We start from the raw sequence: 16,528 nt of genomic DNA, 5'->3' as shown, positions 1-16,528 counted from the left end.
TGTAATGTAGGTACATATTTTAGATGAGCTTGCACATTGGGGATGTTAAAGGGCAATTATAGTGCACATCTATTTGCATCCTGCTGCCTAACATCCTTGGTTGTGAGGACACAGATGCCTAGGACACAAGCTCATGACGGCCCGCTAGTCCCTATACTTTAGGATGACCACATTTTACAAACTGCCATTCAGGGACAACACCCCCCTAAAGCCCCCCCCCCCGCACCTGACCAAAATAATTTGGTACTTTTTTTTGCCAATTTTTGGGGGAAAAAAGTAATGGTCGCCGACCAGCGATTTTTAGCAGGGCTGCGCCATTGCAGAAGGCAAATCTGACACTAAGTGACACTTTTTGGGGGCCAGTGACACCAATACAGTGATCGGTGCTAAAAAATATGCACTGTCACTGTACTAATGACACTGGCAGGGAAGGGGTTAGCATCATGGGTGATCAAAGGTTTAAATGTGTTCCTTCTGTGTGCTTGCTAACTGGGGGGGGGGGGGTGCTATGACAGGGGAAGACAGAAATTTGTGTCCCTGCTTCCCCTCTGACTAAATGGCAGTCAGCCTTGTTTACATGGGCAGACCGCGGTTCTGTCTGCCTCCGGAATGAGGGCCCAATTAGGGCCCTAGAATGCAATGTGCAGCATGCATTGTAGGACACTCAGTGGGCGATCATCCTGCCGAGCGTCCCGCAAATTTGGGCAAACAGGCAATGTTCGGGCCAAACTTTTGCTCAGCCGAACCCTTCCTCCAACATCAGTGATCGGACACAGCTGATCATGTGGTAAAGAGCCGCTGTGATTAGCTCTTTACCCCAATCATTGATCAGCTGTGTCTGAAGAACACAGCAATTACAGAGCGCACCGGGTGCACGCTGTGGACGCACTGGAGGCATGATCACGGGAGGACAGAACTGGCCAACTGCTCTGTAGCTGTCATTTTGCTATAGTGCGGTCAGCACGTGGTTAAAGCATCACTTGTGAAAAATATAGAGTAGCACACACATGATTTTAAGCCTTGATATATTTACTATGTCTTTACTTTTTAAATTTGGTAATATATGGCACTTGACCTAAAATTAATATTAGTGTATTTTTTTTACTGAAATCGTACATTTTCTAAATAGTCATGCTAATATTGCGTGAAATTAAAAATTGGAACTACCACTAGTTTATTCTGCAGGGTATCTGATTTAAGAAAATATATAATTGGGATTTGGGAGTTTTCATTTTTAATCATTTTTTTTGAATATTTTCAAACGCTGAATGACCAGTATAAACAGATAATCAAAAATTGTCAGTTTATATGGATTACTTTTACATGATATGCATGGTCTCCAGAGAGACATAGCAATTAGGAAACAAGCATGGTGTGGAACATAGAATAGGTAATCCCCATGTCCTGGGCCACCACCTGGTGAACCTGAACTAAAGGGTGGGGGAACACGGGGGCCATGCACCTAGTAAACGTTATGACACATACAGTTCCCTGGTGCCCCCCTAGCAAATAATCCAGGAAACCCTGAATGAGGGAACATCGAAGCTCTTCTAGGTATTCCAGATATTATTGTGAAGAGTACAGTGATCAAATAGTAGAGTAAATCCTTAAGGAGCTTTAGTTCCCAGTGGGGCTAGGGAGGGCAGAGAACGGAGTTCTCAGTTCCCTCCTAGGCCCGCATGTATGCAGACCGCAAATGTGGAGGCAAATTGGGTAGTGTTCAGACGTAGCATTGTGGAACGCAAACAAATAAACTGAGTGAGATGAAAAAAGGAAAAGAGAAAGAAAAAATGTGTAGGGGGATGAACAAGGGGGGGGGGGGGGAAGGTTGTGCGGTCACCAGGGAGATTGTAGAGTAGAGTAGTGTGTGTGGTATTCAGTAAGGGCGTGTGGACGTAGTCTGCCCAGGGATCCCAGATCAGTTCAAATTTCCTAACCTTATCCTGTCGGATACTCACTAGTTTTTCTTGCACCATGGTCCAAGAAATCTTCCATTTGGCTGCCTTAAAGGAAACGGAGAGCTTTTTCCAAGCCTGTGCTATTGTAATTTTAGCGTCTAGGAACTTAAAGAACAGAAGGGATTGACTGTGTTTAGTGGTTTTACCTGTTTGTCTGTTCAGTAGCGCTAATTGGGAGGTTTGGGGGATGGGATAACCAGTGACCTTGCGTATTATTTGGAAGACCTTGTTCCAAAAAAACTCGTATCAGAGGACATGCCCACCAGGTATGGAAAAAGGTACCTAGGAGGCCACAGCCTTGGAAGAAGAGTGAGGAGATGTCTGGGAAATTTTGCCTAGACATATAGGCAGGAGATACCAGTGCAAGATAATTTTCACATTGGCCTCAATCAGCGAGACGTTGATAACTTCCTTGAGGGAGCATTGGAAGCAGTGATGCCAGGTGTCCACATCCCATTCCTCTTCTAGATCAAGTTGCCAGCTCCTGCCATATGTGGGTTTGTCCCCCGCTTTGACTAGATGATAGAGATATCTCCCCTCTGGTCTGAGATCCAAGAGCACCAGCGTTCATAAATGGTTATCTGAGGGGGATCAGGCTTACTAATCCATATGGAGTGTAAAAAGTGTGAAATTTGGGAAAGCCGAAATCTTTCAGCTCTTCTCTGCCTTTTGGCTAAGATCAAGTGTAGTATCTGTTCTTATTAGTTGCCAAAGGGGGCACTGTGCTACTCCCAAAGGTGAGAGCTATGCAAATCCAATGGTGTAATTGTGCCTGGTTTCAGCAGGGACTACATAGAACTGCCCAACAGTACTGGGGGGCGATCAATGGTTGCGTCTGAGCTGTCTGGAAGGGTGCTACTGGTGAGAATGGGTGCTGTATCAGGTCTGGCCAGAGGGTCGGGTCCCTGGCCTTCTGGCCTAGATTAGAGTAGTCCTAGCTGCGGTCAGTTTTTTGGGAGAGAACGCTGGCTCCCCTAAAGCACCGGGGGGGTTAGTGTTTCCCGAATGTAATTAGGTAGGAGTGACGGGAGCGATAGTTGAGCCTTCGGGTCAAGGGCTCTCCCTAAGCTCTCGGAACTCCGGGCCTTCCTGGGGGCTGTGCTGACTAGGCTGTTGGTCAGGGTTGGGAGAACAGTCTGTGGTTAATATGCCCCTGAAGTGGCAGTTCAGGGGTGCCATAGAATAACTGTGAGTGAGGGTCACTTTGATTTATGGCACCATGGTCACTTCACCATACACACTTTTTTCACACCTGCCTCTAGGGATGAGCCTTTTGGCTAGGACCAAAGGAATTTTTTATTCCTGGCCAAAGGGCCAGCCATTGTATTGCACAATGGTCACTTTCACTTCTTCCACTTCCTTCTCCCCACTTTTTACTTATTAACCCCTTGTGTTGTCACTTTTTTTTAATTTTTTTGTTTGATTATTACATGTTTGTCACAGTGTGATTAGTAGGGTGTGGGTCCTCGGGCCTACCCTGAAAGTCTTGGAAAGAGGTGGATATGGCCTTCTGGCTTGGTTCGTACTCTCTCATGGCGTCTCCTTTCGGGGGAGCCCCGCCAAGTACTGGGGGGGGGGGCTGTTTCAGCAGACATTCCAGAGAAAGGGGGTCCATCTGGTTTTTGCCAGATGGCCCCAGTGAAGTACCTCAGTCCCCATATGGAGCCTAATGCCCTGGCGGATAAGGGGAAAGGTCCTTCCTAGGGAGAACCGTGTAACACCCGTTGCACGTTTTGTGTCACTCTTTAACACCCCTTTCACACCAGGGCGTTTTGCAGGCGCTATAGCGTTAGAAATAGCGCCTGCAATCCGCCCTAAAGAAGCTGCACCATTGTGTGTAGTGTGAAAGCCCCGAGGGCTTTCACACTACAGCGGTGCACTGGCAGGATGTCAGAAAAAAGTCCTGCCAGCAGCTTCTTTGGAGCGGTGAAGGAGCGGTGTGTTTACTGCTCCTCCACCGCTGTTCCCCAATGAAATCAATGGGGCAGCGCTGTAATGCCGCCGGCAAAACGCCGTTATTGCGGCATATTGCTGGCGGTTTTAACCCTTTCGCGGCTGCTAGCGGGGGTAAAAGCGCCCCGCCATCGGCCAAAATGTGCCGCGAATCAGCCACAAATCCGGCGGTAAAACGCAGCTAAAAATAGCGGCGTTTTACCGCCAACGCAAAGGGCGGTGTGGTGTGAAAGGGGTCTATGTGTGTGCACTTTTTTTGCCACTGGGTGGAGTTTTTGGGTATGTTTCACACGCCAAGGGCTTTTCACAAAAAAAAAGCTCCTATATATTTATTTCATATATAAATTTAGTGTATATCTGGAGTTCAGCTCTAAATTCCCTGGGCAAAGTTGTGTAAAATGTTGAGTAATCCTGCCTAAAATGTTATTTTCATTTTATGTCACTGAATGCCATTAGAACACTGTCCATTTCCCTTCTGTCCAACAAAAAAAATATATTTTATTGATTTCCTGTTTTTATTGATGGAATTTAAGATATTTTCCATTTCATATGTTCCAACCTTTCAAAGAGAGATTTTTCAAGGATGCTTAGAAAGGAGAGATTCCTGTTGAAAGACTGGAGGTATAATAATGACCCACAATGGAAAGATTCTGGTTTAGTGCAGTAAAATATCTCATTATATTCTTCCTTTCTATATTCACATATTTCCTTTGTTGTATTCAGTTGGAATCCACATTCAGACTTTACTTCATGAGTTCCATTTGTAAAAGTCCCCATGAAGTAAATGAGGCCATAGCCCTGATTCCTCGCTCTCCACAATGCCGAAACAGCCTCACTTGGATGGTAGAGGACCAATGAAAAGAAAACATTTCCTTCCCAAAATAAAGTGAAATAGGCATGGTATGTTCCATTGTTAAAATCTTCAATTCTTCCAGAAGCCGCAGCTTTAAGATCTGGAGAAAAGATCCTAGCTCTTATGAAGTCTCCTCCATATGTTTTCCTGTTACCCAAATGGTCAAACATCTCAATTTGGACAATTATTGTCTCTCCAACACAATACTTTTTTCTTGGGTTCAGTATGGTGGCTCTACTATTCTTAGCACTGGTTGTGTTGTCTTTGTGGATGAACATGATGGAAGGAATCCAGACAGAAATGTTTTTGAAGATGAGAGAAAATTGAATTTCATCCTCTAAAGAAAAGTTGGCTGTGTTTTCCTCATAGTTTACAGTGGGATTTCTGGAATGAATGACTGCATCTGAGCTCTGGAATAAATAAATAAATACTGTTATAAATAAGTTAAAGGAGCTCAAGGTTTTGAAGAAATGATATGCTGGAATGAGGTAGGCAAGGGAGATTTAACAATTGGAAACTTGAAGTAATATTAAAGGCTCCATTAAAAAAAAAAAAAGTTATGCCCTGTACACACGGTCGGAAATTCCGATGGAAAAGGTCCGATCGGATTACGCTTGTGTGTGGGCTCTATCGGACTTTTTCCGTTGGAAATTCCAACGGAAAAAGTTTGAGAGCTGGATCTAAAATTTTCCCACAACAAAATACGATCTGACTTTTTCTGATCATTTATAGAGAATTACGACGGACAAAGTGCCACGCATACTCCGATAAAATTACGAGACCAAAGCTACTGGCTACTAGCCTTTATGTACTCCCGTCGTACGCAACGTACGTCACCTCGTTCCGAACGATCGGATTTTCCGACAACTTTGTCCGACCGTGTGTATGCAACACGAGTTTTGGGAAAAATTCCGATGGATTTTGTGATCGGAATGTACGACCGTGTGTACAGGGCATAATACTTACCTAATACCTTAATGAGTTTGCACAGAGCAGCCCGATCCTGCTTTTCTTGGGTCCTCCTCTGGCACACTGGGCTCCTCCCCCTTGTGAGTGCCCCCATAGCAAGCTCCTGAGCCCTATTCTTGTGTCCATAAGATACACACAACAAGACTCAACTCCGCCCATAGGTCCATCCTCACTGACCGTGATTGACAGCGGTGGAAGCCAATGGCCCCTACTGCTACACCTCAACCAATGAGGAGGCAGAGAGCCTGGACAGCAGCAGCTCTTGTGCACACTGCTGAATCGGGATTGGACTCAGCTATGTATATAGGGGGGGAGCTACATACTAGGGCTGGGTTCACACTTATGCAAATTGGATGTGGATTTCCCTGCATCCAGTTCGCATGAGAGGAGACTGACTGGCTCACAATGGAGTCGGTTCACACACCTCCGCGGTGGCTGTGGAGCGCACAGAAGAAGGGTCCTGTACATCTTTGGCTCTGTTTCAGGTCTGAATTCAAGCAAATTCGGACCTGAATGCGTGAAGTAAAAAAATACCTTCAGTATTTTCTACCACTTTACGGGCTCCAACTCCAGGCTCTCCCTCCCAGTGACCCCCATAAAGGTTGCCCCACACTATTTTATAAAATATTTATTTTTATACTTAAATCTTTCCAAATTCTCCTGGAGTGTCTTCAGTGGCGGCCCGTCCATAGGGAGAACATGTCCCTTTAAGTGTGTGCAGGGGGGGTGGAGGGGAGGGGCGCTGGACACAGAGATGCTATTGAAAGAATTACATCATTGCTATCATGTGATTGCAGGCAAGTAAATCTAACGGCTGGCTTTTAGACTACCCATGGAGCGCAAAATTCTGTGGTTGCCGCACTACCACTCTGGCATTATGTGTCCTATTGGTGGTTAGTGATTGGCTGGTCCATAGGGCGTAGGGCGGTGCTTTTATCAGACCAGTCAGTCACGTCCGGTTTTCTGAATGACTCATCCTGGCCTGTCTGAACATGAGCAGAGAAGTTGGCTTAAGCTGCTAGCAGGTAAGATTAACCACTTCCCTACCCGCCCATAGTAATATGATGCCCGCAGATGGGATCTCCCATCCTGGGTGGGCGTCATATGATGTCCTCCCATTCCCGGCCATCTAAGGGACCGCGCCAGTGCGCCACCGGTGCGCACACGCTCCCACGACATCGCTCGGGACCCGGTGTGCGCGCCTGGTGGCTGCGATGTCCACGATTGCCCGGAAACAGAGCTGGTCTGTGGATCTGTGTGTGTAAACACACAGATCCACGTCCTGTCAGAGGAGACCGATGGTGTGTTCCAAGTACAGAGGAACACCGATCAGTCTCTTCCCCTTGTGAGTCCCCTCCCCCCACAGTTAGAATCACTCCCAGGGAACATAATTAACCCCTGCAGCGCCCCCTAGTGTTAACCCCTTCCCTGCCAGTCACATTTACACAGTAGTCAGTGCAATTTTATAGCACCAATCGCTGTGTAAATGTGAATGGTCCCAAAAATGTGTCAAAAGTGTCCGATATGTCCGTCACAATGTCACTGTCACGAAAAAAAATTCGCAGATTGCCGCCATTACTAGTAAAAAAAAATAAAAATCTATCCCCTATTTTGTAGACGCTATAACTTTTGTGCAAACCAATCAATATAGGCTTATTGCGATTTTCTTTTTTTTTTTTAACAAAAATATGTAGAAGAATACGTATCGGCCTAAACTGAGGAAAAAAATTTTTTTTTTTCTAGATTGGGATATTTATTATAACAAAACGTAAAAAATATTGTGTTTTTTTTTTCAAAATTGTCGCTCTTCTTGTTTATAGCGCAAAAAATAAAAACCGCAGAGGTGATAAAATGCCACCAAAAGAAAGCACTATTTGTGGGAAAAAAATGACGTAATGTCATTGACGTAATGTTTTGTTTGGGTGCAACGTCGCATGACCGCGCAATTGTCAGTTAAAGTGACGCAGTCCCGAATTGCAAAAAGTGCTCTGGTAAGGAAGGGGGTAAAATCTTCTGGGGCTGAAGTGGTTTAGCAACTTGTGTTGTGCTCTCAGACCCGCAGCAGCTGCCTGTGTAGTGGATCTGGGGAGGAGGAGGGGGGAGTGCAGTGAAGGGTTGAGAGAGACGCTTTTAGCAAATTCCCAGGATAGTACATGTGTATGGGGCCGCTAGTGTTAAATGTGTGACAGGTAGGGGGAGGGGCAGCCTGGCACAGTGGATAATGCTAGATGTTATGCTAGTTGTTCAGGCTGTCCTCTACTCTCCTCTCATCTTAGCCAGCTACATTTACACCCAGTCTGAGAGCAGAGACCAGAGCTTCTCCCTGGCAGGAGGGATCTGATCATACTGGGTGGCATGGTGACATTGTGCTGGGAGGACAGGAGGAGGGGAAGACAAGCGTCCTTCACTGTACACTGATCTGTATTGGATCAGAACACTGAAAGGCAGATCTACCATCCCCTGATCATTAAATATCTCCTTTCTCGCTGCATCCATCCACCCATCCACCCACCCCATCCATCCATCCATCCACCCCACTCATCCATCCATCCACCGCATCCATCCATCTATCCATCCACCCACCCCATCCACCGCATCCATCCATCCATCCACCCCACCCATCCACCGCATCCATCCACTACATCCATCCATCCACAGCACCCATCCATTCAACCACCCACCCCATCCACCGTATACATCCATCCACCCACCCCACCCATCCACCACATCCATCCATCCACCCACCCCATCCATCCATCCATCTATCCACCCCACCGATCCACCGCGTCCATCCATCCACCCACCCCATCCACGCATCCATCCATCCACCCCACCTATCCACCGCATCCATCCATCCATCCACTACATTCATCCCATTCATTCTTCCATCAGCCCCAGCCATCCATCCATCCATCCATCCATCCATCCAGACAAGCTTCCTTCACTGTACACTGATATGTGTTGGATCAGAACGCAGACAGGCACATCTACCATCTCCTGATCATTAAATATCTCCATCCTCACTGCATCCATCCACCCCATCTATCCATCCACCCCATCATCCATCCACCACATCCATCCATCCCATCCATCCCACCTATCAATTAACCGCATCCATCCACCGCATCCATCCATCCATCCACCCACCACACCCATCCACCGCATCCATCCCATCCATCCATCGCATCCATCCATCCATCTCATCCATCCATCGCATCCATCCATCCTATCCACCCACCGCATCCATCCACCGCATCCATCCATCCACCGCATCCATCCATCCACCCATTCCATCCATCCACCGCATCCATCCATCCACTGCATTCATCAACCCCATCCATCCAGACAAGCTTCCTTCACTGTACACTGATATGTGTTGGATCAGAACACAGACAGGCAGATCTACTATCTCCTGATCATTAAATATCTCCTTCCTCACTGCATCCATCCACCCACACATCCATCCACCTATCTATCCATCCACCTATCCATCCCATCCACCCACCCAATCCACCAATCCATCCCATCCACCCACCTATCCATCCATCCATCCATCCATCCATCCATCCACTCACCCACCTATCCATCCAGCCACCCACCTACTCCCTTACCTGTCCATCCATTCCTGCCCACTCTTCACTGCTGGTTTTGTATAGCCTGGCCATCCATCCACTTTCCAATATGAAAGCAGTTTATTTCTTGGTATTGTCCTAAAGCTGATCATATACTGTCCAATCCCCTTTTTCATCAGACCATACACAATACAGTCTGTGCAATCTCCTATAGATCTGCCATCTACTATGTAGTGCAAGAGCCTGTCTTGGGGGGGGGGGGGGGGTGCTAGTGAAAAGGCCAGGTCTGTTTTGTGCCCCCTAAAATGTTGACCACCAGCTGCCACTGGTTGTCTTCCTTTTCTTATCTTTTCTTGGTTGTGTGCCAATGTAATGATCTCAGTGATACTTTCTGTATGCAGGATGTCTTCCCAGGAGGTGGGTCCATGGCACCCAGCACCCACTGTATGTCCTCATTCTTCTGGGTCTCATTCAAACAGAAAGGCTGAGGACATCTTGTGACAAAGAAGAGGTTTTGAGAGGATTCGGGGGCCAAAGAGACAGGAGTAATGTAGTCAGAACAGAGAGGCCCAGAATAGGAGAGCAGGTACTAATGGAGGGCCTGGCATGAGGAATGGGGACAGTGAGTGAGAAGGGGTTAAGTGGAGCAGAGCTAGTGGAGGAGGAGAGCAAGCAGGGGCAGTGTTGGGATGGAAGGAGGAGCTAGATAAATAGGGAGGCGTGGCCAAGAATGGGAGCAGAGAGGGGGAGACCAGCAGAGAAAGGAAGTTTCCCACCCACCCTCCCATTGTTTAGGGTTTGGTGTTGTTTTCTGTGTTCTGTTGTGTTTTTCTCTTTGCAGGTTTCGGGAGATCGGGTCGTCATAGCATTGTTGCAGCAGGGTCTTTTGGTCTTTGATGGTGGCAAGTGAACTGATGTGATGGAATGGTGGGGGGGTTCATAGGTGGTATGTGCCCCCTTTCTGGTGTATCCCAGCGGAAGGGTAGGCTGGCATACGGAAATGGTTGCACTGCGGGAAAGGGGGTTGTCTCCAGGCTGATAAACGGCCGGAGGCCCGTTATGGTAAAGTTGGTCCCGCAGTGTACTGGTGGAAAAGTGTTTAAGTGGAAAGGTAAAAAATCGGGTGCCGTCAAAGACCATTCGACTGGGAGAAAACTACTGTTGGGAAAAAAAATTGTACATATGTTAATGAGGTTAATTTTATATTGGTTAAAAGATATTGGTTAATAAAAGGCTGCTAAGGCCAGTTACACTCCAAATACTCTTGTGTCGCCTAGTTATTTTAAGGTAAAGGTTAATAGAATGTTAAAATAAAGGGGCGGGGAGGCGGTAAAGTTGGAAGGAATGATATCTGGAATGCATTAGTCATGTTGTGGGATTTTAAACCCTGATCTTTCCTAAAAAAAAAAACAGAAGCATGAAAGGTGGCCCCAACAAGAGTGTGGGTCGTAATGTCTTATAGAGGAGGCAGGATATGCCCAAATAATACCTTCCAAATTGTATGTAAATGTAGAATCTTGAATTAGTGATTCATTTAATTGTCAGTTCCAATGTTTTGGTATTAATGGGTCAATACTCAATAGTGATGGACGAACGTTTCGCCCGGCGGTCGTTTCGCGGCGAATTTCCGACATTCGCGGTCCGCACGTTCGAACGCCTTTTTCCGTCGTTCGCCGCGGCGGACTTACGTGTTTAATGTATACAAGAACTTTAACCTTTGGTGACACGTTTATCATGTGATACAGGACAGCCAATTGAGACATGACAGCACATGGACACTTGGACATTCCCCCTAACCTATAAATACACCCGATCCGGTGGCCATTTTACATTCTTTCTTCTGTTACGATAGGGACAGGTTCCTGTGTGGAGTAGGGAGAGATAAACCACTAGCTATTTGGTACACAAAAGTTCTTTTCAGGACTGGTATAGGTGTTAGGTGTTGATAGGTTTGCTGTGCTGCTGATTCTTGCAGCAGCCTGAGTGTCTTTTGTTAGTTTAGAGAAAGGGAAAGGACGGTGTATGCTACAGGGACAGCCAGATTAGTCTTTCATCATCATCATCATCATCATCATCATTAGCTGTTACTATCAAGGTCCACAAAAGAGCTGTTCCAGTAACCACTAATCGTTCTCTTTTTTTGCCAATTTGTATAGGGACAGGAAGGAAGCAGTGTTGTCAGGCAGTGAGGGTAATTTTAAAGACTTGCTGTTATTATTAGTTCCACAAAGGTTCTTTTCAGGACTGGTATCAGTGGTACAGTAATAGGCTTGTACATGTATAATATTCTTTCTTCCAAATATAGAAAGGATATTATACTTGACTGCTGCCCTTCTGCTGCAGTCTGCTAAACATTCACAACTCACTTGTTCCACAAAAGTTCTTATAAGGACTGGTAACTTGGTATAGGGTGCTACGGTACATAGGCTTGAGTGCGGTACAGTCTGCTGTTCTGTAAGGACCGCTATCGGTCCACAATAGATAGGGTTGACGTGCACCACTGCTGACCGCTGCCCTATACTGCAGCAGTCCTTCAGCGGTATAGGGACTGACGTACAGTCTGCTAATCACTAACACACAACCTGCTTGTTCCACAAAAGTTCTTATAAGGACTGGTAACTTGGTATAGGGTGCTACGGTACATAGGCTTGAGTGCGGTACAGTCTGCTGTTCTGTAAGGACCGCTATCGGTCCACAATAGATAGGGTTGACGTGCACCACTGCTGACCGCTGCCCTATACTGCAGCAGTCCTTCAGCGGTATAGGGACTGACGTACAGTCTGCTAAACACTAATACACAACCTGCTTGGTCCACAAAAGTTCTTATAAGGACTGGTAACTTGGTATAGGGTGCTACGGTACATAGGCTTGAGTGCGGTACAGTCTGCTGTTCTGTAAGGACCGCTATCGGTCCACAATAGATAGGGTTGACGTGCACCACTGCTGACCGCTGCCCTATACTGCAGCAGTCCTTCAGCGGTATAGGGACTGACGTACAGTCTGCTAAACACTAACACACAACCTGCTTGGTCCACAAAAGTTCTTATAAGGACTGGTAACTTGGTATAGGGTGCTACGGTACATAGGCTTGAGTGCGGTACAGTCTGCTGTTCTGTAAGGACCGCTATCGGTCCACAATAGATAGGGTTGACGTGCACCACTGCTGACCGCTCACCTATACTGCAGCAGTCCTTCAGCGGTATAGGGACTGACGTACAGTCTGCTAATCACTAACACACAACCTGCTTGTTCCACAAAAGTTCTTATAAGGACTGGTAACTTGGTATAGGGTGCTACGGTACATAGGCTTGAGTGCGGTACAGTCTGCTGTTCTGTAAGGACCGCTATCGGTCCACAATAGATAGGGTTGACGTGCACCACTGCTGACCGCTGCCCTATACTGCAGCAGTCCTTCAGCGGTATAGGGACTGACGTACAGTCTGCTAAACACTAACACACAACCTGCTTGGTCCACAAAAGTTCTTATAAGGACTGGTAACTTGGTATAGGGTGCTACGGTACATAGGCTTGAGTGCGGTACAGTCTGCTGTTCTGTAAGGACCGCTATCGGTCCACAATAGATAGGGTTGACGTGCACCACTGCTGACCGCTCACCTATACTGCAGCAGTCCTTCAGCGGTATAGGGACTGACGTACAGTCTGCTAATCACTAACACACAACCTGCTTGTTCCACAAAAGTTCTTATAAGGACTGGTAACTTGGTATAGGGTGCTACGGTACATAGGCTTGAGTGCGGTACAGTCTGCTGTTCTGTAAGGACCGCTATCGGTCCACAATAGATAGGGTTGACGTGCACCACTGCTGACCGCTGCCCTATACTGCAGCAGTCCTTCAGCGGTATAGGGACTGACGTACAGTCTGCTAAACACTAATACACAACCTGCTTGGTCCACAAAAGTTCTTATAAGGACTGGTAACTTGGTATAGGGTGCTACGGTACATAGGCTTGAGTGCGGTACAGTCTGCTGTTCTGTAAGGACCGCTATCGGTCCACAATAGATAGGGTTGACGTGCACCACTGCTGACCGCTGCCCTATACTGCAGCAGTCCTTCAGCGGTATAGGGACTGACGTACAGTCTGCTAAACACTAATACACAACCTGCTTGGTCCACAAAAGTTCTTATAAGGACTGGTAACTTGGTATAGGGTGCTACGGTACATAGGCTTGAGTGCGGTACAGTCTGCTGTTCTGTAAGGACCGCTATAGGTCCACAATAGATAGGGTTGACGTGCACCACTGCTGACCGCTCACCTATACTGCAGCAGTCCTTCAGCGGTATAGGGACTGACGTACAGTCTGCTAATCACTAACACACAACCTGCTTGTTCCACAAAAGTTCTTATAAGGACTGGTAACTTGGTATAGGGTGCTACGGTACATAGGCTTGAGTGCGGTACAGTCTGCTGTTCTGTAAGGACCGCTATCGGTCCACAATAGATAGGGTTGACGTGCACCACTGCTGACCGCTGCCCTATACTGCAGCAGTCCTTCAGCGGTATAGGGACTGACGTACAGTCTGCTAAACACTAATACACAACCTGCTTGGTCCACAAAAGTTCTTATAAGGACTGGTAACTTGGTATAGGGTGCTACGGTACATAGGCTTGAGTGCGGTACAGTCTGCTGTTCTGTAAGGACCGCTATAGGTCCACAATAGATAGGGTTGACGTGCACCACTGCTGACCGCTGCCCTATACTGCAGCAGTCCTTCAGCGGTATAGGGACTGACGTACAGTCTGCTCACTTCCTTGACCCAAAAAAGCACACCGTACTATATGCCCCTACCCTCCTCTTTGAAGAGGTTGAGCGGTGTCATATTTCTACTGGGGCTGCTTATGATATCCCTGTGCTGTGCTGACTTCCTCCTGGGGGTTCTTATTATGAAGGGATCACACTATCCCTGTGCTGTGCTGACTTCCTCCTGGGGGTTCTTATTATGAGGGGATCACACCATCCCTGTGCTGTGCTGACTTCCTCCTGGGGCTGCTTACGGTGCTGCTGTCAGTGCTGTATGTCACGGTGCTGCTGTCAGCGCTGTATGTCACGGTGCTGCTGTCAGCGCTGTATGTCACGGTGCTGCTGTCAGCGCTGTATGTCACGGTGCTGCTGTCAGCGCTGTATGTCACGGTGCTGCTGTCAGCGCTGTATGTCACGGTGCTGCTGTCAGCGCTGTATGTCACGGTGCTGCTGTCAGCGCTGTATGTCACGGTGCTGCTGTCAGCGCTGTATGTCACGGTGCTGCTGTCAGCGCTGTATGTCACGGTGCTGCTGTCAGCGCTGTATGTCACGGTGCTGCTGTCAGCGCTGTATGTCACGGTGCTGCTGTCAGTGCTCTGTATTACGGTGCTGCTGTCAGATGCCTCTATCACGGTGCATGTGTCATTCCGGTATGTCACGCTGCTGGTGATCATCTCCTGCACCCTCTTCTTTGCCTACCCTGGTCCCTGACCTTCCCTCTCCTCCATTGCCTTCATTAGCTCCATAGTCCTGAATTGTTAGAACAATTTCCCAAATAAAATAAAAATGCTTGTAGTTATCGATCCCAAATTCACCTCATACATGTATTATGTCATTGTCCAGATGGTGGGACTACGTTTTACCCCCTAATAATTACCACGTGGCCGCAAATTCGACATGAAGGTTTGCAAAGTTCGCCTCCCATTGAAGTCAATGGGGCCCGCGGCGAACGTTCGGTTTCGCGAACGTTTGGGTCCGTTCGCATTTCGCGTTCGCGAAACGTCCCGTCGGAAGTTCGTCCATCACTAATACTCAATATAAAGTGTATAGGGGCATGGCATGATGGAGAAAGAGCCAATAGAAGAAGATTCTATCTGCTAGCAGGGAGGGAGCCTGTTGGCCTATCAAAATATAATCTAGCCAAGTTTATGTGTTGTGAGGTACAGAAAAGTAGGAATAATCTCGGTCTTGAGGATATGTAGTTCATCATGAATCTATCAATTGGTAAGAATAGAGACGTTTTTTCATTCTTCTCAAAGCTGCATATGACAAATGGAAGGCAATCCTGGACACATCAAGTAGGGAATCAAGAGCTAGATTAAAATCACCTCCAATAATATAATAGAATGTTCTCTCTCTGCTGAGCTATAACAGCCCGTTCACACCTGAACGTTTTGTAGCCCTACGCCTGAAGCTACAAAACGCTGGAGGGGAAAAAATCCATTATTCTCAATGGAGATGGTTCACATCTCCACTCCATGTCGCCTGAAGCCCTACGCCTGAAGCTCAAACAAGTTCCGGACCCTTTTTTGACGCGCAAATTGGGCTGATTTGGGCGTTTTCATTCCCATAGAAACTAATGGAAACGCTCGATTCAAGCGTTTAGCGCGACAACGAGCGTTTCTACGGGTGTTTTGACGCTGTATCTGCTCAAGAAAAAATAAGCAGATGAAAACTATTTTTCCTATTGGCTGAAAAAAAAACGCCGAAGTTAAAAAACGCTCGTTGTCGCGCGTTGTAGTGTGACAAAACGCTCGTTGTCGCGCATTGTAGTGTGACAAAACGCTCGTTGTCGCGCGACAAAACGCCGGTAAAAACGTTCAAACACGCTACGCTCAGGTGTGAATGCAGCCTAAATTCTAGGAATCTTTCTAGGAAGATAATTTGTTTAACATTTGGAAGGTATAGGTTGGCCAGAGTGATTTTATGCTCAAGTTAGTATAGTCCCCTTCACAATCAAACAGCGCCCCTCATTGTCCGAAACAACATCCGTCTCCCTTCCAGGGCTCGAAATGAGGATAGAAACACCTTTGGATTTCGAATTCGGGGAAGTGTGTGATATGCAAAGGGAAATCTAGAGAAATGCAAAATAGGGATTTTATTCAAGCAGAAATGTATCTCTTTCAGAAACATCACTTGAGCCTTGATACACCTAATTTCTGACTTTTTCTGGAACAGTCAAACCACATACATTATACGTATGCACAAGGTGAGGCCGTTCAAAGCAAAACAGAGTTCTTCAAGGCTCAGCTAGGGATGTAACTCTGGAGAGGCTGGGCCCTAGGGGAAGGTAAGTGATAAGGCAAAAAAAAAAACAAGAAGGCAAGGGCGGACTGACTATTCAGCAACTCGGGCACTGCCCGAGGGCCCCGGGCCACTAGGGGGCCCCATCAGGGTTGCCAGCCTCAGTAAAACCAGGGACAGTATGTAAAAATCAGTGTTTTTTTTTAGATCTGCCATCT

The 16,528-nt window shown here is 47.0% G+C and overlaps 1 protein-coding gene and 1 pseudogene across 1 annotated transcript in view; one reads left to right on the top strand and one right to left on the bottom strand.

Moving 5' to 3' along the window:
- LOC143935836 (NXPE family member 4-like) overlaps positions 1-16,528 on the bottom strand; it is a 190,060-nt gene that overhangs the window by 26,972 nt on the left and 146,560 nt on the right. The window contains exon 4 of the mRNA XM_077459955.1: positions 4,471-5,174. Within this exon, the coding sequence (XP_077316081.1) occupies positions 4,471-5,174 (704 nt within the window). The remainder of the gene's footprint in view (positions 1-4,470; positions 5,175-16,528) is intronic.
- Positions 2,612-2,717, top strand: LOC143937547 (U2 spliceosomal RNA; annotated as a pseudogene).

The sequence above is a fragment of the Lithobates pipiens genome, unplaced genomic scaffold, assembly GCF_037356315.1.
Source record: "Lithobates pipiens isolate NorthernLeopardFrog02 unplaced genomic scaffold, aLitPip1_a1.2 Scaffold_28, whole genome shotgun sequence".
Lineage (NCBI taxonomy): Eukaryota > Metazoa > Chordata > Amphibia > Anura > Ranidae > Lithobates > Lithobates pipiens.
The sequence above is the reverse complement of the archived record's forward strand: the minus strand, read 5'-3'. Positions and strand labels throughout refer to the sequence as shown.